Source organism: Micropterus dolomieu, linkage group LG22, assembly GCF_021292245.1.
Source record: "Micropterus dolomieu isolate WLL.071019.BEF.003 ecotype Adirondacks linkage group LG22, ASM2129224v1, whole genome shotgun sequence".
Lineage (NCBI taxonomy): Eukaryota > Metazoa > Chordata > Actinopteri > Centrarchiformes > Centrarchidae > Micropterus > Micropterus dolomieu.
The window spans coordinates 16094573-16109449 of NC_060171.1; the positions used below are offsets into that span (position 1 = coordinate 16094573).

A 14877-nucleotide genomic window follows, 5' to 3' on the forward strand; every position below is an offset into this window, starting at 1 on the left:
AGCCTACCTGAGTATTGTTGCTGACCATGTCCATCCCTTTATGACCACAGCGTACCCATCTTCTGATGGCTACTTCCAGCAGGATAACACACCATGTCACAAAGCTCTAATCATCTAAAACTGCCTTCTTGAACATGACAATGAATTCACTGTACTCCAGTGACCTCCACAGTCACCAGATCTCAATCCAATAGAGCACCTTTGGGATGTAGTGGACCGGGAGATTTGCATCATGGATGTGCAGTTGACAAATCTGCAGCAACTGCATGATGCTATCATGTCAATATGGACCAAAGTCTCTGAGGAATGTTTCCAACACCTTGTTGAAAGTGTGCAACAAAGAATTAAGGCAGTTCTGAAGGCAAAAGGGATCCCAACTGTTACTAGCGAGGTGTACCTGTTAAGTGGCCAGTGAGTGTATGTGAAGTATTTATGAACTGTCTTCATGTATAACAAAATGAAATGCAATTATTGTCCCATTGGACATGAGTAATTTATAGTAATTTAAAATATCCTAGTTAAATACAGTAAACAGACAGCTCTGTATTGTGTACAGGCTTTAGGTAAGTAATTCTGATGTGGTAAATGAAGAGGTTAACGGTATAACCGTGAGTTTACACAGATGTTGCTGTATGTTAAGCAGAACAACATGTAAAAATTTGGTTATGAAGATCTGCTACCATCTGGTCATCCTGCAGTGCTAAACCGTTTTAGCTTTGGACAATGCACCTCTTGTAAACCCCCACATGCAGCCTGCACAATAAAAAGAAAATAATCTAACTCTCTGTCAACACTCGGCTGTTAAACAACAGCTGAGGGACTTTTAAGACTGCGGTCATTAGAGGAAGCTGCCTACATTGTGTGTGTGTTGTTTATTTCAGTTCCTGTCAACAGTAATCCAGTTATATCTTCTAATGCAAGAAAATAAAAATGAGAAATGACAGAATGCAATCAACCTACAGCAGATGATCTGTAGGTTTTGTGGGTCACCAAACAAAGTTGCCTTGACCCATGAAAATGCTGCTTTTACACTCAGTCACTCAAACAAATACTGTAGCTGATCCTTTATGACAAGTAACAGCTGATAAGCATGTGTCAAAAAGGTGCAAAGTCACTGTTTCGCAACCGGAACATCGTTGACCGAAACACTTGTCGCTGGTTGTTGTTATCAGGAAGTGCTGCTTCTCTTTCTGGTCCTCGGTCGCCTCGTGGAGTTTTCCTCTTCTTGGTCACTTTCACAATCCCTCTGAAATAATCAAAATGTTTGAGTTGGTGATGACAGTTCTAGGGACCTACAAAATATAAAGATTATTTTGTTGTAGGGGGGAAATGCTTTCATTTAATTTCTTGCTGTGAGCTAGTTGAGAAGATTGATTCCACTCTTATGTTTGTACAGTACGGTAAATATAAGGCTTCAGCCAGCAGCCAGTTAGCTTGGCTTTGCACAAAAGGAAACGGAACGGGGGGGCTCTGTCTTAAAGTAAAAAATTCCACCTACCAGCATCTCCAAAGCTCACAAATTGACAAATTGACACTTAATTTCTTGTTTGTTTAATCCATACAAAAACAGAGGCATAAACAATTTTTTGACAAAGGGTCATGTGCTGGCCTTCTTGGTCGTGAGGGGTGATTTCCTGAAGTAGATTAATGCAACCTCGTGGTGACTTCAAGACTCCAGGATGTCACTGTTCCTGGAAATCTTCCGGCACATAATCCCTAGTAAAACTACAACTTGTCACTTTTAAACCTCAATTTTTGTATGGATTAAACACAAGAGATATAACGAGATAATTAGAGGTGCTGGTAGGCGGATTTTGTTACCTTTATACAGAGCCGGGTTAGCTGTTTCACCCTGTTTCCAGTCTTCATGCTATGCTAAATTAGGCTAACCAGCTTCTGGCTGTAGATTCATATTTATCATAAAGACAGGAGAGTAGAGTCCCCCAACTAACTCTCAGTAAGAAAGTAAATGTGCAAAATTTCCTAAATATCAAACTGTTACTTTAAGTCCAGACTGAGCCATTTCCTGTTAGCTTGACAAAAGTGAGTTCTTACCCCGTCCTGCTCAGGCAGCTTGTGGCCCTTCTTCATGATGCGAGTTAAGTGGTTGCACAGAGCCACAATTCTGAATGACAACTGATGAACAGATAAAAGCAAAGGGAATATGTGTCAACATCAATCATAGTGACATTTTTTATAGAAACCTGATTGCTATAAGGAAATCCTTTATTTTACCTTCCATCTGCGTCTGGCATACTGTCTCTTAAAGTTCTCCAAGTTGACCACTGACAATCTCTTCACCATGGCCTGTCTGGGATTCAGAGGCTGCAGAGACACAATCAAGGATGAAATAACAGACATTATACTGATATCAAACGTTCAAGCATGTTCAAAAAACAAAATGCTATGGTACTGATCTAATTTTGACACTATAATCTGAGGTACAACAGGAAACATACTGAAATCTCAGAACACAAATGGTAAGGATTTGTTAATGAGATACATAATAAATGATGAACCTTTATTTCAGTGTGTAGACAACAGTGAAAAATGTCAGTGTGCACAGCAAATGCATGAAGTGTGTATATCTGATGAAAAGCTAAAACCACTGATAAGGATGTGACACATTTTAAAACAAACAGTTTTATCATAGATGTTGTTTTTCCGGTCGGCTCATAGAACATCTCCAAGAAAGAAATAAGAAAGGTTTTTAAAATAAATAAATAAATACAACCTTAAGTAAAAGTGCATATTTAAATCTATGAAAAATAATCTGAAACAAAAAACATTTATGACTAGACACATAACTTTACAATTAACCACTAGAAAAAAAAAAATCAATATACAGTCTAAAAAATTTGAATGGAATGAAAAAATAAATCAATAAAAAAATTGTTAACTTCTTATACATCCCATTGAAAAGAATTGCTGTTTTATCCTTCTTCTATCCGTCTTCTTCTGGCCATAACAGAGTAAAAACATTTCTAATCATCATCATTATCATTACTTGTCAAAATAAAAAAGAAACCAAACCCGCTTAATCAAACAGGAAAAGTGCATAAATAGGAAAAGGAAGTATGCTTATTTGCTTTCTTGCCCAGAGTTAGATGAGAAGATCGACGCCACTCTCATATCTGTTTGTTAGATATAACAGAAATATCATTTAACTCTCTGTAAGTATGCAAAATGTGGATTTCCGCAAATTCCTATTACTTTAACTGAAAAGTATCGTACAGAGTTCACACAAAAGTAAAATAGAAATAAAGAAAAGGTACAAAGCTATACATTGAAAGGTTTTTGTTGAATTTAAATATTTTCAAAAACTCTGTTAGCTTTTTAAGGTCAATAAAAGTGTGTCTTAATTTCTGTATGTTAGCCAGACTCTGTGAGTGGCTGTTTGGCCTCAGGGCACAGTTCCCTTCTGCAGGACTGATGCAGCAGCTCCGTCAGCCCCTACTTCACTTCCGTATTCAAACTGCTGCTGTGGATGCTGCTGTTGGCACCATCCAGCTGCAGAGAGCTCATCACCTCCTGCAGCCACTGCAGCTCAGAGTTCAGCTCCTGCCTCAGAGCGTCCAGCTGAATCTGCCTCTGGCTGTACTTCCCACTGACGCTCTCCAGACTGGCATCTATAGCCTTCACGTCCTCCTGCAGCAGCCTCCTTGTGGCCTCCACTTTATGGAAGTCGTAGTGGATCTGGGACAGCTGCTTCCTCGCAGTCTCGCTCTCCTCCTTGTACCAGGCCTCCTTGTCGTTGTAGATGGAGAGCAGTGCTTCTATGTCCCCCTGCAGAGCGTGGTGGGCTCTTGCCACCTCTGAAAGCCCCGTCTCCATCAGACTGACATCCTCCACCACATGTGCAAAACGCTCAAAGTTGGCATATGTGTTGTTCTGGGCCACACTGGAGTGAGACTGGATGGTGTACTCCTTTAGACGCTTCGTCTTCAGCTGCTCTGCTTTCTTCTCAGCCTCAGGGGCAGTGCTATCTTCTTCCATGTAGTCACAGGACTTCAGACAGAAGGATGGAGGGGGGGAGGACACTGAGTGAGAGGCTATCTCATTGTTGCATCTTGAAAACACACATGGGGTGATATTCCAGCAGATGTGGCACTGTATGGATTAGTGTGTGACCCTTCAGCGAAAGCCATGGCAGGTAAGAGCAGCAAAAAATAATGAACATTCCTGTTGAGTGGGTTATGTTTCCTGGCTTCATGCTTGTATCCAAACAGGATGGGGACTCCACAGCAAAACACCATTCACATGCAGCTAATGTTGGAGTAGGCTTCTTCAACATTAAAGGTTGTTATGTCCATGCCATTAAAAACAACAACAATTAGTGAGGTCTTGATCAATTGAATTGCTAGACAAAATGACTTTTTCAGACTGCAAAAGAGAGCTGTACAAGATGTTTGGAGCTAAGTGTGTTCATAGGTGAAGGGTGAGAGAGAGGGTGTGGTGCAGTGATAAAAACAATATACAGCGACTGTGATGACGTATGTTTTCAACAGGCCAGAACATAATCAGAACTTATATCAAAAGGGGTTGTGTACTTTTTGAGCCTCAGGTCAAACATTTTATGAGAAACAAACCTGTTATCCATATGTTACCTTTGACGTTAGCTGTTAAATGTTGCTTCACATGTAGCAGGAAGTGAGGTGCTGACGGTAGTTATTGAGAATATAAAAACATTCTATAATAGACATAAATCCAGTGCATACCTTAATCCAAGGATGGTTGAGGGCCTCATGTATGGTCATCCGTTTTCTAAAATGAAAATGCAGCTGAGTAAATACACTGGGGCAACTCTATCAGAACACAGTGAGCAGTCATGCTTTAGGATGTGAATCTCTCAGGAACACATTAGGACCCGGTCTTAGCTTTCACAGGGATATTAAGTTTCCTGGAGTTGCATTTAAATCAAAACACATGTTAAGCAACAAGAAGAAGAGAGACAAGTATCACACAGTGTTTTGCCTGTTGTAATTCATAGGTGTAAATAATAATTTTATTTAGTGTATCACATTGTGTAAACCCTTGCTCTAGATTTCTGTGGACTGGCTGGCCTTTCTTTCTCATTTGGATCAGGTCTGCACACTTAATGCGCTTAGGATTAATTGCAGCGAAACTTTAAATGCTGGGCTTTGTGTTTGGGCTTGTGTGGAATTGTCAGACTTGACCTTTGGCCTTCAGCTGTTTGTCAGTTCTTTTACCTCGTGTCCTTCTCCAGGAGCTGCCTGATGAAGTTCTTGGCCAGCTCACTTGTATTACTAAAGAACTCTTCGTCAAACTCGTAGTTCACTGCCGAGATGTTTCCCAGCGTCTCCTGCTTCGTGTCACCGAGGAAAGGTGAAGCGCCACTCAAACTGAAACAACAGCACAAACATTCACACCCTCATTCACCCTCCTTGATAATCTCTCAAGGAACATTAAAATTCCCACTCATAATCACGAATCATCCCAACTTACAGTATATATGTGATGACTCCAATGCTCCTGTGAAAAACAGCACAAGGTTAATCCAAAGTTATGCACTGCAGCATGTTGTATGGAAGGCAGCAGAGTCAGATATAATTAAAGGCTCTTACCACATGTCTGCCTCCAATCCCAATGGCTCATAGTTGACTATCTCTGGAGCTGAAAATAGACAGCACATACTCCTGCATCACAAACAGGCCAAACACCAAGCCTCCTCTTGAAATGTCCTCCACTACAAACATATCTAATATAAAAACACTTGCCAACAAATTCAGGGGTTCCAAAAATGTTTTTGAAATCTGCCCCAGCTTCCATTTTGTGAGCCAGTCCAAAGTCTATGATCTTGATGCGGGGTAGAGGAACATTCCTGTCCAGCAGCATTATATTTTCAGGCTGAAGTGCAAAAAGAAAAAACAGAGAGGCACTTTTGACAGCAGATTTCTGTTAAATCCGAAATTGGGCAATACATAAACAACATTGAGTAAAACAAGTTACCTTGTTAAAGTCGCCTTTTGTGTAAGCATTAAAGAAAAACATCAGTAACGGTTACAGTCATACTTGTGAGTGTGAAATATTAAATGGAAAGTTCAACATTTTGGAAATTTAGCTTATTCGCATTCTTGTCGAGAGTTAGATTAGAAGATTCATACTAGTCTCATGCCTGCACGCTAAATACGGATCTCCTGCTAGCAGGTGATTTTGTCCCTTTCGGACAGAGCCATGCTAGCTGTTTCCAGTCTTTGTGCTAAGCAACAGTAAGTTATCCAGCTGCAAACAGGAGCTCCACATAGGTGGCATTAATCTTCTCATCTCAACTCATGAAAGCAAAGCAAATATGCTAATTTATTAAAATGTCAAACTTTCCCCTTTAAGCTATTAAGCATATTTATTTTGCAGACTTAACATAGTTCAGGCTTTACTGTGTTGCTCTGGATTCTTATAAATCAATGTAAAGGTCACAATCAAACATCCAGTCAGTACAGATAGATCAAATTTTCCTCGACCGATTTGAAAATGTTAAGCAGAAATGCGTGCACAGATCTATCATTGTGAACTGAAGGCTTGCCAAATGAAGAGCATCAAGAGTGCAGCTGCAGAAAAACAGGACAGTGACTAACAGACAGTAGTGTGGGAGACACTGCTTTCTGAAAGTAAAGAGATAACCTTGTGGTGTCTGTATCAGAGAGTCTGGACCTCCGCCACAGAAAACAGGAAGGATGTGTGATTCAGAATGGAGAGAGTCTACCGGCTCATACATTAGACACTTACTATATATATATTTAACATTAAGTCCTGTTTAACCTTGCGTGTACGCACAGTTCAGTAGCCGTGGAGGTAAATAACTTTATCTTCATCAGGAGACAAACAGAGATTTACATGCGATGCACAGAGGGAATATGTTGTACCTTCAGATCAAAATGTGAGATTCTTTTGGAGTGGAGGTACTGGACTCCATCTAGGATCTGTTTGATAAACTGAGTGGCCTCCTCTTCACTGAGAGACTCCTTCTGCGCCAAGAAATCGAACAGCTCTCCTCCAGACACCCTGTAAAAAACACACGCGCACACACACACACACACACACACACACACACACACACACTTAGAGACTCATTCTGTGGCCTAATCTGAAGCTATGGCTCTCTTGAACATTATCTAAAGTGAGGGATTTGGAGGCACTGGTTTAGGATGCCTTAGATATGCTTGTATATAGTAACAATGTGGGTCTGCCCTACATAGCAATCACTGTTCTCAACCTTTTCATAGTAAAAGCCTTGAAAAACTGCTGAAAAAAGGTACATAAAGTGTCCTTTGACTAGCTGCCAGCCCATACAGTAAGCATGACATTCATACAAAGAAAACATAATCAACTGAATGGCGCACAGTGTGTCATCCTGCATCTAAAAGGAGCCGTTCTGTCAGTCAGTTCACCCCTGCTTTGATTGGATTTAGTCCTAATTGTGCCCTCCATGTTCCCAGGCACTTGCTGGACCCAGACGGGGCCCACTGAGGCTTCTTTTCAACACAAGCCTTATTGACTCTGTAAGAGACGTTCGGGTTGTTTCTAGCACATGTGATCTTGGCAAAAGGTTTTCAGTAAACAGGTTCACCAAACACGCTATGTACCTTTAGAAAAACTTTACAAAACTTTACCAGCATAAATCTTAAAATGACTGCACCATGCAAAATGCTGTGCACCATGTTAAGCAGTTTCTTTAGAGATGTTTAAGCTTTAACACTGGGGTGATTTGGCATGCATGTACAAAATCCTTCTTTTAACTGTGCAGATATTTTGATGTATTGTTAAACTGAAATGACTCACAGTTCGAGGATGAGCACCACGTCTGTGCGGTTCTCAAACACATCATGTAGCTCTACAATGTTGGGGTGATGTAGCTGCTGCAGGATGTCCACTTCCCTCTCGATTTCCTCTCTCCTTACACCACGTCTGCTGGCTCGACTCTGGCGCTTCTTGATAAACTTGGCTGCATATTTATTCCCTGTACTCTTCTCTATACAGTGTTTGACAATTGCAAATTGCCCACTGCAGACACAGAAGAAGAAGAAAAAAAGACACAGCCATCATTATATGATAAATACTGTGCCTCTAATCATAACGACAGATTTCATCACTATTACTACTACTATGTGTTAAGTTTTGTCGTCTCTTGTGTTGAGTATTCTATAGGTATAATTATTCAAGGTACAGCACTTAACAACAGGATATAGCTATTGGTGAAGACAGATGTCAGGGAGGAAGCCGAATGTCAAAACTAGCTGAAATATTGAGGTATAGTCCATCACTTCCTGTTTTCCAGCAAGACAGAGAACAATCAGACAAGCCGGCAATGTGGACAGAGCTGCTGTCCTCCCAATCAAGCAACCTTCCTGACAAATTTCTAGCCATCCTTGAGAGATCAGTCCACTGAAGACAATCCCCCAAACTCTGATTATTTCACAACAGAGGTGTGTGCTTAGAGGCTATCATTTTGTGGATTATTCTTTCACTTTTCACTGTGCTCTTATATTGCATGCTTGACTCTACTAGTAAACTTTTTCCTTTATTGCCACTCTTCCCTGGCATAACTAAAGAGTCATTTCACTAATATGTGACCCACTGAGAGACTGAATGAGAAGTGTGAAAACATCCTCCTGCACTGTCGCCCAGTTAAATATATGTGGTGAATCTCCATGGCTTTATTATCAGACCAGCACCTGTAATCTCAGACTTGACTAAGCCTGCTGCCACTCCTGCTGCTTTACACGCTTCCTGCTGCTGCTGGCTGACCTGCCCACTCTATAGATTCAGATTCTGAAAACAAGCCTGTTTTCAGCCCTCGACCGATCCTCTGTAACACATGAGGGCGGGTGTGGTGGCAGAGCTGGCAAAAAGTTTCTGAGTGGGGAAGATGAACGTTATCTTTGACAGAAGACAGAAGGGGAACATTCATTCTTGTATGTATACAGAATAGTGACTAGGATGAATGGATAAAGGTCTGTGGACTGCAAATTCTTCAATGCAATAAAGACACTGTGTATTTTTAAACATTGTGAAAGAACAGAGAGAGAGAGGAAAGTGATAATAACTGGCAGGCATTTCATGTTTTGAACACAACTGTCCACACAGAGATTTCAGGGTGGCTGTGAGAGGCTGTCCAGCCTGTGTCCACTATCATCATGGTGTCTAGTGTGCTAATAATAGCCCCAGCCCACAGGCTCAATCTCCACCTGCTACCTCTCTGCTGCTCCTGGGGAGAAGGAAAAAGCCTGCTGAGCCCAGAGGAGTGGTAAAGGGAAGAAGAGTGGATAGTAGGAGTGCTGGGAGAAGCTGCTGGATGAAAGCTGTCCGAAAGCTTATGGATCCACTAAAGAGATTTAGACTTTTTATTAAACTAAAAAACAACAAAACAACAGTTGCTGAGGTGTACTTTCACCATGCAAGCCCAGCCCTTCAATAATTCTGTAATACACTGGAGGATAAAATATGCGGTACAACTTCCAATATTATGCAGTCGAGTACAGATACACTTATGAGGGCCTCAAATATTCAAACCAACATTTCTTTGACATAGTATGAAAAGAAAAACAACTTTATGAGCTTCAAAACACAAAGTAGTATTAATTTCAGGGCACCTGAATTGGATCATATTTGATTGCACAGGAGTTTCTCATAACAACGAATGTTTTTGACCAATTGATTGTATGCATCAGAGCAGTACCTACTTAAGCACAAAGCCCCAGGAAGTTATTAGTATGCTTCATATCACGGCAACAAAAACAAGATCAGATTTCAGTGTGTACATGTCCCAACCCAGCAGAGAATGCAAAAGAGAAGGAGAGAGGGGTGGGGGAGGGCTATACATCGTAACAATGGTCTTCAAAGAGTCACTCATAGGTTGCATTGGAAAAATAAAAACAGGACGGGTGGGGTCCTGAAGCAGAGCAGCAGCATGGAATCTCTATCTGCTCTATTCACAGGACATTTCCACCCCTGTAACATCCCTGAAGGTCTGACCCTGTTAGAGATGACTACAATAAAGTGTGAACTGAAGGGGAGGCTAAGTCACTGAATGGATTCCACTTGCAAAAACAGGCATAAAGTACCCAGAGGGGAGGAGCTGTCACATGGCAGAAACAGCAATTGTGTCCATTTATTTGCCTGTTAAGCAAGTCTGAATAGAATTACCCCTTGCAGATATTACTGTTGTATAGCCCAAATGTAAGAAACTGCACAACACAAATGTCAGTCCAAGGACTTTACCTTACAACTATTGATCTTAGGAAGTGTAGAGTAACAGTGGAGAGAGCAGTGATGCTGGGAGTGGTATTCCACAACAGGCCAGGCGTGCCGGCTGTCTTAGCTCTAAGCCGGCCAGTGGTGCTGAAAGTACCATCTCCCCACAGAGTTTCCACTTCCAACAGCTGAAGGTCATTATCCACAGCTAAGGTTGGAGGAATGCTTGGACAAGTGGCGCCGGCCCAATATTTAAATACATTTCTCAACCTAACAATCTCTGGGGCGGCCTGACAAAGACAGCCAGATTCATAATTGGCCAAGCCCTGTCTTAGTATCTGTACATTGAAAGTGAAGGAGAAGCAGCTCAACCTTCTTATATATATTATAGAATATATCAAAGATACTCTAGAGTCCCACTTGTTTTGAAATGGTCCGATGTCAGCCCCTGTCAAACAGGAACTTGACAAATGTCAGTGTACAAGAGGTCGGCATGGAGTTCCCTCCATCAGGCTGCACTGAATAAACACATTTTTCACCCACTCAACAGCAGGAATGTCTGGCCCTCAGAGCTGAGCTGACTACACTCATTCTTGTCCAGTTCCTTGTACAAGCATGCTTGCTGCTCGTGCTATAGATGTCATGTAGAGTAAATCCCTTTGGAGAAATTCTAGCACTTAACTGCATTCATCAGCAGCACCTGTTTGCTTCTTTTCACTTCAACACATCCGCTCTATGCGGCCTTAAGTATGCATCACTGCCCTTCCTGCATCCTCTAAAAAGACAATCAACTTCTGCAAACTGAAAACATTTCTCCAATTCATTTCTTTCTGCACTTATTTTCCCAGTATTTCTAGAAAATACAAATATCACAGTCCCCAGAGACAAATTCGGAAACACTTTAGTGTGGTGTGGCCTTTGCTGTGTTCCTGCATTCAGCTGGAGTAATTTAATAACAAGAGTCTTTAGCCAGGCTAACTGAGACTGAAGGGACAGTGGTACTTTCAGCTGAATGCTAACTTTAGCATGCTAACATGCTTACATTGACGATGTTATAATGCCGATGTTTAGCAGGTATGTTTGCCATGTTCACCATCTTACTTTAGTGTGTTAGCATGCTAACATTTGCTAATTAGCACTAAACACAAAGTAGCCTACAGCTACAAATTATGAGAATGTTGTGTTTGTTTTGCAGGTATAATTTGACCTGACTGTGGAGCTAAATGAAAAGTTAAGAAATCAGAAGTTATTACAATTCATCCTGAAGTGGACTTGAATGTATGTACCAAATCCCACTGCAGTTCATCCATTAGTTGTTGAGAGATTTCACTAAAAACCTCAAATGTCAACCCCATGGTAGCGCAACAGGAAACATCAGAGGAACACCAAAGTCAGTAAGATTCATCCTCAGACATTTCAGTCTGGACCAAAGTGCTGGACCGACTGACAGATTAACATTGCCATCTGTAGCAAGCTAAAACACCACAGACTTACAACTTTCTGTACTAACCAATGTGAAACCTGTGAAGGATTCTCATCAACTATGATGTAAGTGCAGTATTTAGGCTATAGATTTCAAAATTAGGAGGAAGTCTTTTATTTTTGTTGAGGCATGCAAAGACAAATGGCACTTCCTGTCCAACGGAGCATCCTGTGAATTTTTGTCATTGTTTGACAATGACTAGCAAAGATGATGTTTTTTCATTCACTAAATGTTTCATGCCCACCGCAGTATCTAGCAATGGTTATAGTAAAGGTAATTCTTAGGTGTTTTCACAAAACAGTTACAATAAATCCTTTCTTTCTCTGCCTTGCCTTGGCAGTCACTTGTGTAATGGGTTACCAGTCTCACCAGTCTTGCGGGAGTGCCTATGGCAGCTGTTGGCTCACACTGTGACACTTCCCACTGTATGTCATCATCAGTGTCATCACTCAGATGGTAAGACAGGTACAGTTGTGAGTATATGCGTCTCAGGCCAAGGGTTGTTTTACATATAGGTTTACCAAAACTCTCCATCAATAGCAGAAAGAAACACAAGTACAACTGAGTGGGGCCCTGTGACATTAAAAGCTGTCAATTGGGGAATCATATGATGAATTGATTTTCCTTTAGCAAATGGCTCAACAGTTCCATATAGCACAGAACCTTCCCACAGATCCATTTTTGGCCAATCTCATCAAATTTCCCCACCCTCTTGAGAGGACGATTGAGTAACAGTTCCACTGTGGTGTATAGTGGAGAGGTCTGATGCCATGAGGCTCTCACAAACTGTGGGTGGGGTGGGCTGCATCCTACAAAACTCGCTACAAAGCTGTCACAACAAGACAGAAGAACTACAGACAAAGAAATCAATCTGCTGAATTGGTGTTAAAATTCTCAGACACGTTCTGTGACTGAAAACACCTTTTTTCGTTTTCAGATGCAGGCATCTGTGGCTTTTAACCACAACAGCTTCGAGCTTCTCATGAACATATACAAAGCTCAGCTCACAGCTGAGTCGTCTTTTCAAGCAACATGTTTTCAGCTAAACCACAACACAGTGATAATGTCAGTCTTTAAACTACATAAAATATATTTCCTTTTATTTACGGGTATTGGTCTCCAATAAGGCACTCTATATAAAGGGTTTACGAACACTTAAGAATGGACTTAATAAACTTTTTACAAAAGTGCGTGAGAATAACTTATTGCTTTATTAATGTTCACTAATTATTCACTAATCTTTTATACTTAGAATTAAAAGCAATTGACAAGAACAACTTTTGATTTACCAGGTTGTGCCCAGTATGGCACTTTCTTTGTCCTTCATTAGTCAGGAAGGTTCCTACAATGTTGGAAAATCATCTGCAGTTCTAGATTGTGATACGCCATTAATAAAGGATTCTGATAATATATAATTGTTAATAAATTGTTAGTAAATGCATATAGGTCCAGAAGTTCTGCAGCTCTTTCCCAGAAAGTAAGTCTATTTTAATGGCTTAGAGCTGATCTGTAAAGCATTAGAACATTGATTTTTTGACCATTAATAAAGTTTAATTTCAATTAGCTGCAACTTATAAATGGTGCCTTATTTGAAAATGACAGCATCTTCAATATAAAATGCAATGACAGAGAATGAGTGTGAATTCTGGACACAAAACCAGGGTGTGTCATTGAAGCTGTAAAGTGAACGACCAGTAAATACTGGGACACAGTGTATATTATCCTTTCACACACTCTCTGTCTGTTAGCAAGTGGTGCACATGCCCAAGCTGTCCTTCCGTGCAAAATGGATTTGTAGCTTCCTCAATCCATATTACACCATGCCAACTTCCTTTAATTTATTTCCCCAAGTGGCACAGTTTAATTGATGTCACTCTGTACAGCTTAATTAACACTCCTCCTCAACACTCAACTTCAACACATCAATCCACCACCCAGCGCCAAATTTTATTATCATTCCTGGAGTGAACATATGGCAAAACAGAGCTTGTTTTCTTAGAGTGCATTTACTTTTGAAACTTTATCTTTTGCTGTAAACTTCACCCTCCTTAAACACAGCAACACTCCCCATTTCAAGCTTAAACAAGCCAGCTGTTTGCATATGTACGCACAAGGACCACTGCATCATGAGGCATGCAGACGAGAGCTGAATCACACTCTGACTCACACAAAGAGTCACTATGAGCTGCAATTAAATATCTTTTCCTGTCCACGCTTCATTGAAAAACTCTGAAAAATACTCACCTTCCTAGTGCTTCTCCAATTTCATAGAAATCATCCACATTCTGTTGCTTGAATTCTGCCATACCAGATGTCTTCATTGATGGAATTTATCTCCTTGATATGCACCACCAAAGCCTGTCTTCTTCCCGTTCTCCACAAGCCCAACCCTGCTGATCCAAACAGATGTTCCTGTTAATTTCTTCTCAGAGCTATGAAAATATTTACTACATGTTCCAGCTTGCTGTATAGCATTCCATTTCAGATTTGTACCTGCTTTCACCTGCCTGTTGAGAAAGCCTAAACACTAGAACTTGACCAGCAAAGGAAATAAAAAGCACACTTGGTCTGTCTTTCAGTTGTCTAAATACAGATTATTGGCTTTAAAATGTAATATTGTATAACTCATACAACTGTGCTCAGCTGGCCAGTATAACAGTGTTTAGTTTCTGTGATTATAACAGGATTACAAATTAACAGAAAAGAGCCTTTCGGGTAATTAGGTCAGTCTATCTCTGAAATTTGTTCCTGTTGTGAAACATTTTGTTTGGTTAAAAGGCTGACACTGGCAGCTACATACACTTTGCAACTAATAAAAACACTATATAGTTAATAGAAAAGTAATTAATTGTAGATTGTAAGAATGAACAAGTATATACATACATAACATGTGAAGACAAAAGCTGTTCACAAATTGAAATACCACAGACTTCCTATCTGGTAAGTTTCACATCACACTTGAAGTGGCTTCATAAACTAACTGCAGCCAAACCTTATGTCTTACCTTTCTGTCAGACACAGAGCTGATGACAAGCTTGTATCGTTTCCCACGACTCCTACAGCTGGTCTGGTCTCCTCATGGCTGCAGTTCAGATACAAAACCGCTCCTTTAGCGTCTCTGTTGTTTTCTGTTACTTATGGCAGCACCATCAGGCTTTTGTGTCTGCAGAAGTCCCTCCCCCCTA

The 14877-nt window shown here is 40.7% G+C and overlaps 1 protein-coding gene across 2 annotated transcripts; it reads right to left on the bottom strand.

The window, feature by feature from the left end:
- Positions 1-1052: 1052 nt before the first annotated feature.
- dapk2b (death-associated protein kinase 2b) lies at positions 1053-14787 on the bottom strand. 2 transcript variants are annotated; one of them, XM_046038676.1, is made up of 12 exons: positions 14697-14787; positions 13937-14082; positions 7798-8019; positions 6882-7020; positions 5739-5868; positions 5586-5634; positions 5467-5493; positions 5211-5363; positions 4719-4764; positions 2236-2325; positions 2056-2136; positions 1053-1246 (listed from the first exon to the last, which is right to left on the bottom strand). In XM_046038676.1, exons 2-12 carry the CDS (start codon positions 14011-14013, stop codon positions 1169-1171), a joined length of 1092 nt encoding a protein of 363 aa, XP_045894632.1. In that variant the 5' UTR covers positions 14014-14082; positions 14697-14787; the 3' UTR covers positions 1053-1168. The 2 variants fall into 2 exon arrangements, with proteins under 2 accessions (XP_045894632.1, XP_045894631.1); XM_046038675.1 differs by lacking the exons at positions 1053-1246; positions 2056-2136; positions 2236-2325 and adding an exon at positions 3353-4008.
- Positions 14788-14877: the final 90 nt, after the last annotated feature.

What these genes read in the sequence shown, in the direction of transcription:
- dapk2b (XM_046038675.1), bottom strand. Translation starts at nt 14,013, where the DNA reads ATGAAGACATCTGGTATGGCAGAATTCAAGCAACAGAATGTGGATGAT. An exon ending in TGGAACCCCTGAATTTGTTG is followed by an intron (nt 5,635 to 5,738) that starts GCAAGTGTTTTT and finishes GTCTATTTTCAG; the next exon opens with CTCCAGAGATAGTCAACTAT. An exon ending in GGATTGGAGGCAGACATGTG is followed by an intron (nt 5,494 to 5,585) that starts GTAAGAGCCTTT and finishes TGTTTTTCACAG; the next exon opens with GAGCATTGGAGTCATCACAT.